The sequence below is a fragment of the Trachypithecus francoisi genome, unplaced genomic scaffold (genome assembly GCF_009764315.1).
Source record: "Trachypithecus francoisi isolate TF-2019V2 unplaced genomic scaffold, Tfra_2.0 Lachesis_group2, whole genome shotgun sequence".
NCBI classification, from domain to species: Eukaryota; Metazoa; Chordata; class Mammalia; order Primates; family Cercopithecidae; genus Trachypithecus; species Trachypithecus francoisi.
Window position 1 is genome coordinate 120,812,971 of NW_022681465.1, and position 17,724 is coordinate 120,830,694.

Consider the following 17,724-nt stretch of genomic DNA (forward strand, 5'->3'; position numbering starts at 1 on the left):
GAGTTTGGGATGATTCCACAGTTTGGCTTAGGTAATCGAAAGAATGAATCATGGCACCATTAAATGAGCTAGAGAAAATGGGAGGAGGACTGGGGCTGGAGGGAGGGTGATGGGTGCAGTGGGCCACATTGAATTGATGGCCTCTCATTAAACCCAGATGGTGCTGTAGACCAATGGTTCTCAAAGTGTGTTCACCAAACCATCAGCATAGCCTGGAAACTTGCTAGAAATGCAAATTCTTGGCGCGACCCATACTTATTGAATGAGAAATTCTAGTCTGGTTTCACTAACTCTCTAGGTGATTCTGATGCATGATTAAATTCAAGGACCACTGAGCAGGAGACAGAATTCTGAATCAAGACACCTGGGCAAAAAAAACCTGGATTATTTCAGACAAGGCCTTTCCTTGGGCCTCAGTTTCCTCAGTTGCAAAATGAGGGATTGACTGCGCTATAAGATCTCTAGTAAGTCACCAAACCTCACTGGGTCTCAGTACTTTACACCTAAATTACCATCTCCCCCTTCTTCTTTAGTAATAGAACCCCAATTTTTAACTAAGTACTTGGGAGTCCAGAATAAAGACCATACTTTCCAATCTCTTTTGCCGTCAGGTATGTGACTAAGTTATGACCGATGTGCAGAGAATGGAAGTAATGTGTGTGTCATCTGAAACGTTTCCTCAAAGAGAAGAGTTCTGTCCTTTTTCATCTTTTCCTCTGTCCTTTGGTCTGGAATGCAGACATGATGGCTGGAGCTTGATCAGCCATCTTGTATCATGAGGGAGAAATCATACTTGGAGGAGAGAAGAACAATGAGTTAGAAGGAAGCTGGGTTTCTGATGACTCATTGAAACCACCCACTGGCTCTATGTTAACTCTTCTAAACTTCTTTAAAGTGAGAAAGGAAACATTTTACTCTAGCCATTTTTATTTTTGACTTTCTGTGCTCTTACATTATTACTAGAAAATCCCTTGTGCCTTACACTTTTATTAAAAAATACTATGAGAAAGCTGAATCAGAATATTTGGGGGCAGGGCCTAGGAATCTGCATTTGATGACTTCCCTTGGGAACTGATGAACTCTATAAAGTTTGAGGTTGGGTGCCTAGGAATTAACTCATATTATTGTTTTATAGTAATATATATATACTCCAAGAACAAGGGAGTAAGAAATTTGGATATTAAAAAGATTATTTTGGTTTTTGTTTTTGCACATATTGATGACTTTCTTTGCACTTCTTTTGCTTAGGGGTTCAGAATTGAAACTCTTTGTAGTACAAATTCTGGCCATAAGGAAACCATCAGACAAACTGGACCAGTGCCTGTGAGCTTATGGCTACGTTAGGGCTAGAATTTTGATCCCTGACTCCCAGCTATCCGACCTCTGGACCCTGCAGCTTCCCTGCAATCTCTGAAAAGTTACTTTTTTCCCAGCATTGCAGGTGAAAATCCTCCAGCCTAGCCACAAACTGTTACAGGGCAGCTGTTCAGCACCATGGCTACAGTTTTGATAGAGAAAGCGAAGTGTGTCCAGTCAAAACAGCAAAGGGTAATCTAAGCCCGCAGCCTGGCCACATAGGTGGCTGGAGCCACAAAAGAATCCAACTCATCCCAAAGTGATGTGTGTCACAATCTGGAAGGTCAACTCCCTGCTCTAGCTCACCTAAATCTTTGCCAGCATACGACAATTTCAAGTGAAGCATATCTGTGTCCTGGACCTTTCCAAACCATTTATTCAATAACAATGCATTGGAGGGACTGGCTTCACAACTCACTATCAAAATGGCTTGTTAACTATTCACTCTGTGTTCATGATAATACCTCAAATGGGAAGGTAGGAAGAAAATCACGTTTAAAAGGCAGAGGGCTTAAACAGGTTGCAAAACAAACAGAAGAAAACATGACCCAGCATTAGTTGTAAAAAAAAAAAATTTGGTTATTTCTAAGTAAATATGCACCCTTTCCAATACTGAAAGAGAGTGAAGATCGGAAGTGGGGTTTAATAGAACCTGCTTTCACGACTTGCTTTTGTTTCTATCAAGCTTGCCTTATGGTAGTGAGCTCCCAGGTACTCTTGGAGAAGAGGATATTCCAAAGGTAATTTCACCTTTCTTTCTTCCCCTACCTTCAGAGGCCCTGCCTTTGAATATTATTATTATTTTTCTTAGTTTCATTAAAACATATATTCCACCACTACATCAGAATGCTTATTAACGTTGCCAGGCAAAGTAACTGCTGGGTATTAATCTCTTGGAGGCCTGGACTATATGCTTGTCCAGACTTGTCTTCTCAGTACAGCTCACTAACCAAAACCAACACCAAGGACACAGTGTCCTTCAATTCAATTACAGAAAGTTCCTGGGCCGCTAACTCTAAAAGGATCAAGTGCTTTAAATATTTCTGTGTGCAATAAGCAGGGCTCATGTAATGAGCCTTTTTTGTATGTGTGTCATATTTGTATAATGTGCCCCTGTGTCTGATGTAAAGGAACTAAACAGGGCCACTGCCTTGTACAACTCCACTGGATGCATACACATACTAGTCTGTGGTGCCTTACGGAGTTGTACAATGCACAACCAGGGCAGCCTTGGGTAGTGGTTCTGATTGTTGGTCATTAGACAGGTCTTTGGGGAGTTTGGGTGTGGGCTATTGGGAGAAGGCTGACAATGTATGCTTCAAGGAAAGTAGGGGGGACATTAGAGCTGGATTGGGGCAGAGTTCACCCTGTGTGATGATGGGGTGAGATTTATACTGCTTGCCAAGTTTAAAAAAGGCTGGTGAAGGAGATATTAATGCCCTGCTTCCTGGGAGGCTGTAGGTTCTGGGTGTGGTTGACCTCAAACCCCAGAGGGGGCTGGGCAGTAGCCAGCAGGTTACAGGCATTCCCCAGCCTACAATTTCTCTGAAGGTGTGTTAGCCCTCACTATACTAGATAGGGATGGAGCTGTTTATATATATATATATATATATATATATATATATATATATATATATTTTTTTTTTAACTAGTAGCACCTTAATGTTTGGGCAGAACTTGCTTTCCCTGCAACCCAAAAACTTTCTGGTGAGCACACCTCATGAGAAGGGCTCTCTTCTGCCAGCAGAGTGCTCAAGCCAGCACTCACCTACATCTATAGATCCTTTTGGAGATCCTAAATGGAGCTGCTGAATTGTTGTCATAGTTACCATGGGAAGTTTCTGAGGTTAGAATGTTTAAAAGGAGTGCAGCCCTGGGCTCTGGGTATCCTGGGTTCCTGAGTAGGCAACTGATGCAAAAAAAAAAAAAAAGAAAAAAGAAAATAATAGGTTTCCCCTTCCTTCTTCCATATTTCCAGTCCCTAAGCAAAAGTCTGATGTCTCAGTGGTCATCCTAGCTCCAAACCATCCCAAATCTACTGCCCACACCTGACTTAGCCTTAAAAGATTAGCCTGACCTGGCAGCACCTGACTGTGGCCCTGGGTGTCTCCACCTTTTATCAACCAAGACAAGTTCCTGGATTCCCTTGTGCAGGCAGCTGCTTCTAGGCAAAAGACACTTGCGAAGGAATTCCCTGCATTTAATGTGTTACAAAGGAAGTGACATTTTTGAACACCTCTGATATGGTTTGGCTCTGTGTCCCCACCCAAATCTTATCTCAAATTGTAATCCCTACATGTAGAGAAAGGGAAGTGATTGGATCCAGGGGGCAGTTTCCCCATGCTGTTCTCTTGATAGTGAGTTCTCATGAGATCTGATGGTTTTACAAGTGTTTGACAGTTCTTCTTTCATTCTGGTCTCTCCTGCCGCCTTGTGAAGAAAGTGCTTGCTTCCCCTTCGCCTTCCGGCATGATTGTAAGTTTCCTGAGGCTTCCCCAGTCATGTGGAACTGTGGGTGAATTAAACCTCTTTCCTTTATAAATTACCCAGTCTTCAGTATTTCTTTATAGCAGCGTGAAAATGGACTAAGAAAACTTTTTAGGAGTCCAGCACTTCACATGTATCTCACGTAATTTACAAACTTAGCAAGAGAGGAAATATCATTCACATTTTATCTAGGAGGAACAAAGGGCTTATAGAGGTGATGCCCAGGTCTGCACAGCTAGGAAGCAGCAGAGCTGGGATTCAAATTCAGGGCTGTTTGGTACCAAAGGTGCTCTTTTTTCCAAGTCATGGCTGCCATTTTAGCCACTGATAATTAGTAGCTCTGAGGGACCCTCAGCCATCTACTGGGCATGGAACATTCATTTGTTCATTCGATAAATGTGTTTTGAGCCTGCTCTGTGCCAGACCCTCTTCTGGCCACTGGGGACATAAAGATAAATCAGACACAACCTCTGCCCTTAAGAAACTAACCCACTGACAACCAACAGTAATTAAAAGAGAGGAATCTACAAGATATTAGAGAGAGGGCCAGTCAAGGAAACCATTCTGGAGGAAATGACACCTGACGGAACCAGATAATTTTCCAGGCATGTCCAGTTGTAGGGAATAAACAGCAGGTAAGACCCAATCTCTATGCTCAAAGAATCCATAGAAGAGTTACAGAGACAAGACTCATGCTCATGACACAATGAAACAGAATAAAATCACCAATTGAAGGCCCTCAGGTGTTCTACATGGAAGTGATGGAGGATTGACAGACTGAGGCAGAAGTTGAGACCATTAGAGGAAGGCTATGGAAATGAAATGGAAGCCGCCTTTGTTCACACTATTCTTCATTAATCTTGGTATCTTATTTTTCCCTCTAGTTTTGCCAGTTACTTCTGGCTCTACCCTGATTTCTTTGTTCATTTTCCTTCCTGCTAAAGGAAAATACTCACTTATTTAACATCTTTAAAGCTGTGCTGAAAGGAAAGCATTATCCTAAGCCCTGATGGTGGTCATAGCATTGGAAATGTACAAAGATAAACAAGACATTAAAGCCCTTGAGTAGCAAACAAATAATGAAAAGTCTGATATGTGAGCTCCAAACCAAATGGCAAAAGGAAGAAAATAATTAATTCAGACTTGGAAACAGGGGTGAGGGGTGGGGGATGGGGGATGGGTGGAAGGCATGGTGGTGGGGTGGGAGACTGTCACCAGGAAAGACTTCATTGTTGCTGGTTTGTTCATTCACATTTTCAGGATTCATTCACTGATGTCTCCTATCTACAGTGTCTGCTCCTCAAAGAGCCCACAGTCCAGCACAGGTCTGGAAGACATAAACCATCACAATATAGTGTGAGAAATAAGCACGAGACCTAAACAGGGCCATGGACGCTTATAAGAGAGAATTCAGAAGATACTGTTGGTGGCTTTTGAATTGATTCCTAAAAATAAATGGAAATTACCAAAGGAGAAGAGTGGAAAAGGCATGTAAAAAGGCATTGAGAGTGTGTTTGGAGGGGGCTGAGGCACTAAGATATATTACCCATTAGGTAGAAAGACTTGAATACCAGACTAACAAGTTTGGCCTTTATCTTCGAAATAATGGGCAACCATAGAAGAAATCGGAGCATGTGAGGGCCAAGATAAAATTTTTGTTTTGGAATTTTCCCTTTGGTATTGCGTGTAAGGTGTACTAGAACGGGACGGTACGGGGGCTTAGCCACAGACGCCTCAGCTGCATCTCTATGCCTGTGAGACTGCACCACATGTGAGCCTAGCTGAATGGGAGAGTGGGAGGTGCGGGTGAGTGCTTGGAAGGTTAAGGGAGAGTCCCCTCGTGAGGTCTACATTCTGGGCAAGGGCAAACGCAGTTCTAGGCACCGCACAGCTGCTGGGAAGACCCGCCTCCCCTTCCAGATCCCTCTGGGGCGGAGCTCGGGCCAGAGCACGTGATGCTTGGAGCACCACCTTTACTGTGGGCACTCTTCTCATTCATCCGCGGTTTCACGGGCCACCACTTCGATCTCTAACACCTTGATCGTATGCCTTCGTGAGCGAGGAATCCGTTCTCCTTGACACATCCCTATTGCTCCTCCTGCAAAGCCCAGTTAGGGAAGAGAAATATCAAAGGAGTCCCTTGCCCACACAAAAGATGGCGACTTGCTGCGCTCACTCTGAGTGGGGAGAGCGGGTTCCAGGAGTCCGGCCTCACTGGGCGAGGCGCAGACGGAAGAGGCGTCTCTGGAGGTAACTTTTCGACCTTCCTGGGAGTAGCTCTGACGCGAGGGGGCGTGGTCTAGTCTGAGTTCTAACAGATGATTGGTCTTCCGGCAGGTAGGTGGGGTATGCGCGCTACCCCCACCCCTCTCTCTTCGAACCGGAAGTGTCTCTGGGTCTTTCCAGCTGGTTGTCATTTCACTCGGCTCGGTCCTGAGGAGAAGGACTCAGCCGCGGCTGCGGGACCCGGGCACCGGGAGGCGGTGGCGGCGGCGGCGGCGGTAGCAGCAGCGGCGACAGCAGAGGAGGAAGAGAAGGAAGAAGGAAAGAAAAAGAAGAACCAGGAGGAGTCCTCAACAACGACAGCGGGGACTGCGGGACCAGGGTAAATTGGCGACGGCGGCGACGGCCCAGCAACCGTGAGGAGAAACAAAAGCCTTCTAAATTATAGTTTAAAAAAAATTCTGGGAGAAAGAGAGAGAAAGCCGAGGGGGGAGGCCCTTCTCCTTTAAAATAACTACGGTAGTGGGTTTTTCCTTTTTTTCCTCTTTTTTCCCTCTCTGCGGAGAATCGAACTGAGGGAACTGAACAAACCGCCCCTGGGTCCCATGAGGGAAAAAATCCCCGGAGCCGCAGAGAGGGGAAGAGGCAGAAACCGCAGGACCTTCCAGGTCGCCCCCTCGGTCCCCGCACCCCCGGGCCGCCCGCTCACCCTCGTCGAGTCTCGCTAACCCCTCCTGATCGCGACCCCCAAAAGAGGGGGAAACGGGTGTTTCCAACCCCTTTCATGGGGGAGAGGAAGCCGCGGGGAGCCCAGGAACAGCGACCGCAGCAAGATCTGCACCCGGAGCCTCAGGAACAGCCCCAGAGGCCAAAACTGCACCCTGCGAAAGAGCAGAAAACAGGACCAGGAACAGCAGAAACCTCCCTGCAATCATCTTTCCATTAGTCAATGCTGATTTCCTCTCCCGAAACCAGGAATTCACTTCCCACCCCAGATAACCTAATATAATCTATATATATAAATATATAATATATAATGTTCTTAAATTATTCCTGATTTTTTTTAACCAAGCTGCCAAGAAAAGAACGTATTCCCCTCTTAGCCCTATTCTAATTTTTATGTGAGTGAATCTAAACTGCTGAGGAAAACCATATGTGATTGTTAAATTATATATATCTATATTTTTACTCCGCGCAAGGCTTATTCTTCTACATCCATAGATGCTTGAGAAGCTCTGTTTTTGTCATTCATGTACATTTTCCTTTGGAAAAAGAAAGCGCCTATTTTACTAACCAAAGACTTGATTTTTACCCTCTTCATTTTTATTCCCTCCTAAAAATAAGCCCAATTGGATCCATGTCAATGTTTTAAGAGATTTTTTTAAGAGTTGTTTTTTTCTGTCAGAGACCAGAATTCCAAATCAGAACAATTTAAGGTGATAAGCTGCGATCTTTGAGCTAGCTATAAATAAGACATTTCAAGCAGGCAAGCAAACAACTTAAATTTTGGGTAGAGGAAGAAAAGGCGTGAGGCATCAGGTTGTCATTTTTTATTGTGAGATTCTGCTCCTAAAAATAATAAATGGGGGATTACGGGTTTGGAGTGCTAGTGCAAAGCAATACTGGGAATAAATCTGCTTTTCCAGTCAGATTCCATCCACATCTGCAGCCTCCACACCATCACCAAAATGCCACCCCCAGCCCTGCTGCTTTTATAAATAATAACACAGCTGCCAATGGCAGCAGTGCTGGGTCAGCTTGGCTTTTTCCTGCTCCAGCTACGCATAACATTCAGGATGAGATCTTGGGGTCAGAAAAAGCAAAAAGTCAGCAACAGGAACAGCAAGACCCTTTAGAAAAGCAGCAGCTTTCCCCAAGTCCAGGTCAGGAAGCTGGAATACTGCCTGAAACCGAGAAGGCAAAATCAGAAGAAAATCAAGGGGACAATTCTTCGGAAAATGGCAATGGGAAGGAGAAAATAAGAATCGAATCTCCAGTGTTGACAGGGTTTGACTATCAAGAAGCCACTGGGCTGGGTACTTCAACCCAACCCTTGACATCTAGTGCATCCTCTCTTACTGGTTTCAGTAACTGGTCAGCAGCGATAGCGCCTTCCTCCTCTACAATAATCAATGAAGATGCAAGTTTCTTTCACCAGGGAGGGGTCCCTGCTGCTTCGGCTAATAACGGTGCTCTGTTGTTTCAAAATTTTCCCCATCATGTCAGCCCTGGCTTTGGAGGCAGCTTCTCTCCTCAGATCGGGCCTCTCTCACAGCACCACCCACATCACCCTCATTTCCAGCATCATCACAGCCAGCATCAGCAGCAAAGGAGGTCTCCTGCCAGTCCCCATCCCCCACCCTTCACACATAGAAATGCTGCTTTTAACCAGCTGCCTCATTTGGCGAATAATCTTAACAAACCCCCCTCTCCATGGAGCAGCTACCAGAGTCCGTCACCAACACCCTCCTCTTCCTGGAGCCCAGGCGGTGGTGGATATGGTGGCTGGGGAGGTTCCCAAGGCCGAGATCACCGCAGAGGGCTGAATGGTGGAATAACGCCCCTGAACTCCATCTCGCCTTTGAAGAAAAATTTTGCAAGCAATCATATTCAGCTCCAGAAGTATGCTCGCCCCAGCTCTGCCTTTGCACCTAAATCCTGGATGGAAGATAGCTTGAACAGGGCTGACAACATTTTTCCTTTTCCGGTAAGATTATGTTCCATTAATAGATTAGGATGAATAAGGAAATAGCATGGTGTGATATCTGTGTAACTAGAGTTTGAAGTGCCCGTATTCACATCAGAGCTTTTCTTAGATTGAAAATGATTCAATAACTAGACTTTATTTTAGCAGGAGCATAATTGGAACAAAATATTCAGCTGTTTCTTTGGCAGTTTTCTAAATTGTAGCCTTAATCTTGTCATAGATAATTATGAATACCTAGTAGCTGGTGATGTAATAATTATTAACTCTAATACCTTTCTTGCCTGACATGAGAATCAGGGTCAGTTTTTTCCCTACTTATTTAGATGAGAATAAATAATATATAGATATAAATATATTTCATTGCAGAAACTAATGAATGTTTTCTGAAGTAACTATATAACTAAACAAATTTATTTTGACACTGTAAGGTAGTGACTCACTGACAACCAGCTATTGAATTACAGTTTTCTCTCTGGTTGGTTGCATTTTAAAACTGGAAACTCTCTGAACCTTGTAGGTCTGAACAGCCTGAATTGATGGATTTGCCAATTCCTCTTAAACCTCTTCAAATTTTGGCCTACCTTGCATGAGTAAGGACTGTCTAGTGAGAGAAATGATCTAAATGTTTTCTTCATCCCCATTTATTTTTGAACACTGTGAAACTGTTCATCTCAGAGTGACTCTTTATGCCTTTCACCCATTTGCTTATTTTCCAGTGTTAACATTGGAGGTATAGATAATTAAACCATTCCTAAAAATAGATCCAGGCAAAGATCATTTGTCTTTCTTGCTACCAGAATATCTTTATTGTGGCAAGAGTCATTGATGTTTTTGAATTAATGAGCAGCAAGTTAGGTTGATATGAACAAGATAAAGGGAATTTCATAGGTGGTTGAACATCAGATGCTCCACTAAATGTGTATACTTTGAGGGTATGATTGTATGTGTTTAGGAAATTTATAAGGGGTAAGAATCTAGCATTGAATCTAGTTTTCCCAGCAACCTCACAGGGTGAATTCTGTTATTATCTCGATTTTACAGATGCAGAAATTGAATATGAGAAATATATAATAACTTAGCCAAGGGTACACAGCTGGTCAGAGTACAAATTCTAAGTTAAAAAAAAAAAGACAAGGATTGAAAATATGTATACATACATGTGTGCACATACACATGTGCTATAGCTAGAGGGTTACTTTAGAAATATTTCTGCAAAGGCTAAAACAGATTACAGAATCATTGCACTGTTCCCAAATATGATGTTAGCCCTAGCAGAATTATTTGTTTTAATTAGTAATTGGCTGAGAGAGAGGGGAAGTTTGCTAAGAGAACCCTATGTCATTCCTCCCCTGAGGATTCAGGTGCAGTGCATCTTAAAATACGTGGGTATATTTAGTTTTTGACTTTTAAAAATGATTTTTTTTTCCTATCAAAAAGCTGTTGGCATTTGCTTTAAAGGGTTTCAGTTGTTAAAACCAAAGATCAATTACTGTGGTTTAGTGGTCCGGTAAAAAGGCTGTTTAAGACATTGACAATCCCATGAAGTCCGTTTTTAAAAAGTTGCCTTTGATATTCCTTTGAACATCAATTTAAAGAAAATTTAATGCAAAGATAAGTTTTATGAATTATTCTTATATTTGCTAATTTTAAAAAATGTAAGTTAACATTCAATACATTTTAACTGGATTAAGATTTGACTCAAAATCAAAATAAGAAAAAATACACCTTTTTTTCTTATTTTGCTGCCATATGCTGGCACAATGAATTGATGTGGCCTCATGGTTTGGTTCCCATTCTCAGCTTACTGACTTTTGATAAAGATTGCTTTAGGAAAAATGAAAAGTTCAGACAATGAATAAAATATACATATATGCACATTAATATTTTTTGCTGTTGGGCTAATAGAATGTGTGTTATGTGTGAAATCTTTTTGAACAGTTTCTTTGGATATTAAGTTGATTTATGAAATAATAGTTAGACTAAGGTTGATACTAAATATATTGTTAGAAACTAACTTTTCCCTTGGAATTGCTGTCTTTTATATTGATTATGGGAAAAGGATGGGTCAGTGTACCTGACTTTCAAATATGGTAAGATTCAAAAATAAATTGTTAATTCTGCTCCCCATCCCCACCATTTGTAGCTCTGTGTGTGTGTGTGTGTGTGTGTGTGTGTGTGTGTGTGTGTGTGTGTGTGTGAGAGAGAGAGAGAGAGAGAGAGAGAGCACGCACACATGTTTGAGGAGAGAGAGCTAGCAGTGGGGTGATCTGAAAGTCACAAGAGAAATAAGTAGTTTGAAAAAAATATGACAAGAAACTCCTAAATGGGTTTTGAAAAAGTCTAAAGAAGTAAGTAAACTGACTACTGTGATTCTTACTTAAATGAATGCTGTTCTTTTTGCTTTTTAAAAACCAATAATTCTTGTGAATTAGTTATTTTTGAGAAAAAGTTTCATTTTAAATTGGTATAAGTAACTTGGTTAAATTTGTCTTATTTAAATTTATGACTTATAGGCACATGCCTGTAAGTAATCCCAGCTACTTGGGAGGCTGAGGCAGGAGGATTGCATGAGCCCAGGAGTTTGAGACCAACCTGGGCAACATAGTGAGACCCCCGTCTCAAAAAAATAAATAGTTTATAACTTAAACACTACTAATTTTAGGAAAGAAATTTTATAGATATTACCACTTCAATTTAATTACTATTAAAAAGAATTCCTTTCTTCTGCAATATTTCTCATAGGGACAAAAAAGAATAAAAAGAATTCCTTAGGTGTGATAGAGAGATCTTGAAACTTACCACAGACATTAAAGGATAGTGCTTACGTGAGTACATTATAATGATGGTATTCAATCAGAGACCAGCACATTATTGTTACATTAAAAGGAAATAATTTACCCGAAGTGTAACTGATAGTAGGCAATGTTTATTTTAATTTGAAATAAACCAGAATGATTTTTACATTTGTTTACTGCAGGTTTGGGTATATATAATGAATTAAAATTAATAACTTTTTAAATTCATAATCCCCCCTCCCAATAACTGATAGGGGAAGACATTTTATTTGGAAGATTTTTGTATATTAAAATGTGTTTCTAAGTTATTTTTGCTTAGCTTAAAGCTTCATTACGTGAATTCAGAGGGCATCCCTCAAATCCTGATTTTGTTTGTTTGTTTTTTTGAGACAGGATCTCACTTTGTCACTCAGGCTAGAGTGCAGTGGCATAATCACAGCTCACTGCAGCCTTGACCTCCCTGGGCTCAAGAGATCCTCTCACCTCAGCTTCCCCAGTAGCTGGGACTATAGGCACACACTACTATGTCCGGCTAATTTTTGTATTTAGAGACAGGGTTTCACCATGTTGTCCAGGCTGGTTTCAAACTCCTGGGCTCAAGCAATCCACTTGCCATGCTGAGATTACAGGTGTGAGCCACTGTGCCTGGCCAAAATCCTGTTTTTAGACACAGCTAAAGTAATATGTATATAATAATAGCTAACATGTGGCCGGGTGTGGTAGCTTACGCCTGTAATCCCAGCACTTTGGGAGGCTGAGGTGGGCAGACCACTTGAGGTCAAGAGTTCAAGACCGGCTTGGCCAACATGGTGAAACCCTGTCTCTACTGAAAATACAAAAGTTAGCCGGGCGTCGTGGTGGGTGCCTGTAATCCCAGCTACTCCAGAGGCTGAGGCAGAATGTCTTGATTCCCGGAGGCAGAGGTTGCAGTGAGCTGAGATCATGCCACTGCTCCCTAGCCTGGGGGACAGAGACTCTGTCTCAAAAAAAAAAAAGAAAAAAGAAAAATCTAACATGCCTCCTGTGTTCTAAATGTTTTACGTGTATTGATTCATTTAATTCGTTCAACAATCCTATGAAGCAGAAATTATTATTTTTATTCACAGACAAGATTTGGCTGTTAATCGTTAGACTACAGTGCCTCTTCACGTAATGATAATATGTCAGGGGGATAGTGGGTGCAGGTGGGACCGGAAGGGAGAGTGCCTCCCAGACGCATGTAAGATGAGAGGAAAAATTTTACAGTAATACATGATGATCAAAGGCTGATTGTAGATAGAGTATTGAAAGGGGAAAATAATTGAGTATACTTGTTTATCAACTTTAAATGTTAAACTTAGATAATATTTAGATCGATGCTTTTGTTTTACATTTTGAGCACATGTTATATACCAGGCACTGGGCTAGGTGCTTTCAAATATGTTATTTTGCTTCATATGTAGGGTTTCTCAGCCCTGTGACATGTGGTTTTATTGTCCCAATTTCAAAATGAAGGTCCATATTCACGTGACTACAGGTATGATTTGACCCTTACTGTAAGCGGAAAAAAAAATCCTGTCTTACCAAACATGTCTTGGAATTCTGACGTCCAAAGCAGATAATATATTGGGGCGCCTGCCAGTAATTATATTTGAATATAGCATTTCTTTGGAGGAGTGCCTAGATCTTCTGTCCTTACAGGAAAGTAAAGGAGAATTACTTAGTATATGTGCTGACATCCTCTTAACTGCAGCTCAATTATGTTGCCACTTTCATTAGCTAAGCGTCAGGTAGGAAGGAAAAAGACAAAATCTGTATGTCACAAAGACTATCCTAAAACTTGTTTGATAGGGAAACAAGTGTATAGATCCTCAAACTTATATACTGCATCTTATATTTGCAAACGGAACACCGCTGCAGTGCTTCAGTTCTGAAAGTCATGGTGGATTATTAAAATTGTCTAATGTGCAACCTCATTACATTTTCTTGTTTCTTAATACAGTATCGTTCCAAGAGGGATCTTTGCATAGGAAACATTTTCTTTGACTTAGAAAGGGAGAAACCAGTTTTTTCACAGTAAATTATGGGTCGGATGTTCTAGGTCTAGCAGAACTGACATATTGGAAAAATCTTCCTCTCTGTAGAAGGCTGTTTAACTAGGTTAGATAGCTTTTCTGATGAAATTAAAACTAATTCCAGGGTAGAGTTTTTAAATTTTTTTTATGTTCAGAGAAACATGGCATATGATCAGCACATTGTTCCAGCACCTTTCAGGAAAAACCTGTTTATTGCAGGCCTAATGAATGTGGTTGTTGCTAATTGCAACTAGAAAGATGCTACTTACTTCATGAGTTTAAGTTTTTGAAAGTCATCCTTGTTGGTGTTCCTAAGAAAGAAATGGGGAACGTAGTTTTTAAATTAATATATGCCTTGGTTTGGATTTGACAGTCTCAGTTTATTTTCCTTATGACTTTTTCTCTGTTTTGCTAGGAGGAAAATAAGCTTGATAATTCACTGTCATATTTTTTCAGTGCTGTATTGTACCTCAGTTTTTGGTCTCATCACACATAAGATAATGTGAATAATGTGTTTCTCTTTAAGGCAGAGAACTTATAATGTGAGCATTTTAACTTTTTGTGACAAAATTCATTTTATTTTATGTTTAATTGTTCAAAACTGCCTTGCAGAAATTAAAAGTACATTTTACCATGATAAATTTAGAGCAGTATATTTTTTAAAATTTGATTTTATTATAGATTCCCATCCATTTTTTTCCATCACATTTTATCTTATTGAAACAGAATGAGTTCCACCTTTAAGTTTTACAAAATACTTAGTAGATAGAAAGATAAAGGTCAACACCTTTATCTTTTCAGTCAATTCCTGAAGGTGAAAAGTGAATAATTATTGAGAAAGGCAATTTTGTGAGCCCAAAAATGTCGAGTGAAGCATAGGCTGTGGACTCAGACTTAAGTTTGACTCTGAATTTGAATATAATTATTTACTATATGAAGCTGTTGTAAAAATAAACAAAATGCATATATAAAGCTTTAAAAATTTGTCTCTGAACTCTAATGAGCAGTGTGACCTTGAGTAAATCTTTTAAATTCCAGAAGAAAATATGGTATCAAGAAAATAATACCTGACCAGGCATGGTGGCTCACACCTGTAATCCTAGCACTTTGGGAGGCTGAGGTGGGCGGATCACTTGAGCCCAGGAATTTGAGACCAGGCCTGGGCAACATGGTCAGACCCCGTCTCTACAGAAAATACAAAAACTTTTTCTGAAATATAATAATACCTAACAGTGAAGGGTAATGTGAGGCCCCTTATATATGTGGCCATATTAGGTTGGTTAACTTTTTACATTTAAAATATGGCTTTCTAATATTGAATAAAGTTATGAAATTAGTTACAAATATAGCTGTGTTACTGTGAAATATTTTAGTCATGCTTATCTTGCTGTATATGCTTTATTGAATAAGCTATAGATGCAACCCCAGACAGATAAAATATTTAGCAGAATTGTCAACTTTCTTGAAGAGAAAGAGAAGTTTTCTAACTCAATATAAGCTTAAACTTTGATTAGCATTGACGGCCTGTTTCTTTCAGTATTTTGAAAGATTTTGGCTACAGTTGTTTTATGAAGAACTTTAGAACATGTGATTGCTTTTGCGTACGTTAGAGGAGACTACATTTTAATGGAGAATTTATGATTTTTCAGTAAGAGATATGAAAGGGTGCCATAGATTTGAATCGAGAATAGTTTGGCTTTTATCCTGGAATCAAGAGTTTTTAAAAAAAATATTGTAATATATTTAGCACACATTTATTGGAGTACCTACTATGTTATAGACTAGGCACAGGACTGTCATAAAAAATAAATCAGTAACATGGTTTGTAATGTATTTTTGACCTGTGCTAATCTTTGAGTAAGACTGAACATGCATGTTTTTCTCTTAAACATTATAAACAAATTATCAACTAGCCCAATAGTTTCATTTTAATCTATAAATTGTTTAATCTTTAAGGCAGACTAACAGATTCAATTTTATCTATAACAAAAAATTGTATAAATGGCATTTCCAAACACTTTTATTAACGTAGTCATTAATGTGTTTATAAATGTATGCTTATATTTGGAAATTTTAAATTTTTAGAAAATTTGTAATTTTTTTGGGAAAATATTTGGAAAATGTAATTATCAATTATAAATACACACTTGTATGAGTTACTTGTATATTTATATATAACATGTGCTTATTTACATTCTATGACAAAATGGTACCACAAAAGGCAAACTTTAACTTGGATAGCAGAATTCTGGTCCCGTTACATGCCAAAGAAAAACTCTATCAGCTATCTATAGGTGCTTATTCATGTTTACAAATGGAATTATTCAAGTTCAAAGCTCTAGGCTGTACAAGCACATTTTATATTGTAGGTATTTTGGTTGGGCAATTTCTATTTGCTGAAGATTTATCAGATATATTCCAATCATTTTTTTGTAGACCAAAACTAAGTTATAATTAGTTCCTCAGTATTATATATTTTAAGTCTATATTTATTTAAAAATACCATGTAACAATTTAAATAATAATTCTTCCAGGTATTCTTGAGGAATGCATCTAGTCAATAGGATCATGGTACTAGTCAGTAAAATAGTTGCTGCCATTTTATTGTCTATGAGACCTTAAAAAAATAAAACTCAATATAAGAACGTGACTCAGAATGTTCATATACTCTGAAAAAATGTTGTTAGAAAAATATCTTAGTTAATGGAAGTCAGATCTGGGTTCCAGATATGGCTCGGCCACTCATTAGCTATGTGACCTAGGCAAGCTACACCACCTTCCGGGTCCTTTATTTTCTCATTTCTTTTGTCTGGTATTTTTGAGGATAAAATGAGATATGTCTAATGTTTGACTTCTAGAAGATTCTATTTTAAGAAAGCAAGTCGTCAAACAGAAATATTAAGTCACAGTTTTATTCAAAGTATAGCACAATTTCTTAAAATCTGAAAACCCATATATAACTGGTGTGTGATAATTTGAACTTAATTTTATTTTTTGAGACAAGGTCTCACTCTGTCACTCAGACTGGAGTGCAGTAGCGCGATCTTGGTTCACTGCAACCACCACCTCCCAGGTTCAAGCAATTCTCGTTCCTCAGCCTCTCCAGTAGCTGGAACTACAGGCGTGTGCCATAAGGCCCATCTAAATTTTGTACTTTTTAGTTCACCATGTTGGCCAGGCTGGTCTCGAACTCTTGACCTTAGGTGATCCACTCACTTTGGCCTCCGGAAGTGCTGGGATTATAGGCGTGAGCCACTGCACCTGGACTGAACTTAATTTTAAAAAAATAAAATACAATTCCTAAAGTCACTATACTTAAATAATGGTGGGACTGAGGCTAGATGACACACTGATTTTCTTGAACACTGCTGAAAGTGACCAACTGGTGATATCTTTTTTTCTCTGTTGGTAAAGCACCCCCTGACCCATGTCTTCTTAAATTTTTATTATGGAAAAATTTAAACATATTCCATGGTAGACAGAATAGTCTAGTGAACTCCCATGTACATGTCACCTGGCTTCAACAATTATCAGCTCCTGGACAATCCTGTTTCATCTATACCCTTAACCTTCTCTCTCCCCTTTTGTATTATTTTGAAGCAGTTGCCTCATATATTATTTCATCTGTAAATGATTTAGTATGTGTCTCCAGAAGGAGTCTTTAAAAGAAAACATTAACAATTTTTTCAAGTTGTTTTTTTAAAGAAGGGTAGTGAGAAAATGAAGCAAGGCCCACGTTTCTGTTGTACCTGCTCAGCCTGTTTCACAGCTCAACCTGCTGCCAACAGTGGTGGATCACTATTGGCTTCATCTCCTCCTTCTGTAACATAGAAAAATAAGAGATCCAGTTAAAGCACCCAAATACCAGCTGGTGATTTGAAATTTGGGAGGAGAGTATACTGTTTTCCTCCCTTCATCTTACCCTTTCTCTAGGTTCACACTTCTGTGGACGTGGGTAAGACCTCTGAAAGGAAAGATGAGAGAGATAACAGGACAGGACTGAGCTTTTATGGTTGTTGTCTTTTTTGTTTTTCTGTTTTTTAAGAGGAATGTAGAGGTTTGGGGTCCCTTGCAGACTTTTAGACTGAGTCAACTTTTTAAA

The 17,724-nt window shown here is 39.8% G+C and overlaps 1 protein-coding gene across 4 annotated transcripts in view; it reads left to right on the top strand.

Moving 5' to 3' along the window:
- The first annotated feature begins 6,203 nt into the window (after positions 1-6,203).
- CPEB4 (cytoplasmic polyadenylation element binding protein 4) overlaps positions 6,204-17,724 on the top strand; it is a 78,761-nt gene continuing 67,240 nt past the window's right edge. For all 4 annotated transcript variants that reach the window (XM_033180325.1, XM_033180326.1, XM_033180328.1 and 1 more), the window contains exon 1: positions 6,204-8,773. In XM_033180325.1, coding sequence (XP_033036216.1) covers positions 7,649-8,773 — 1,125 coding nt within the window. In that variant the 5' untranslated portion in view covers positions 6,204-7,648. The remainder of the gene's footprint in view (positions 8,774-17,724) is intronic.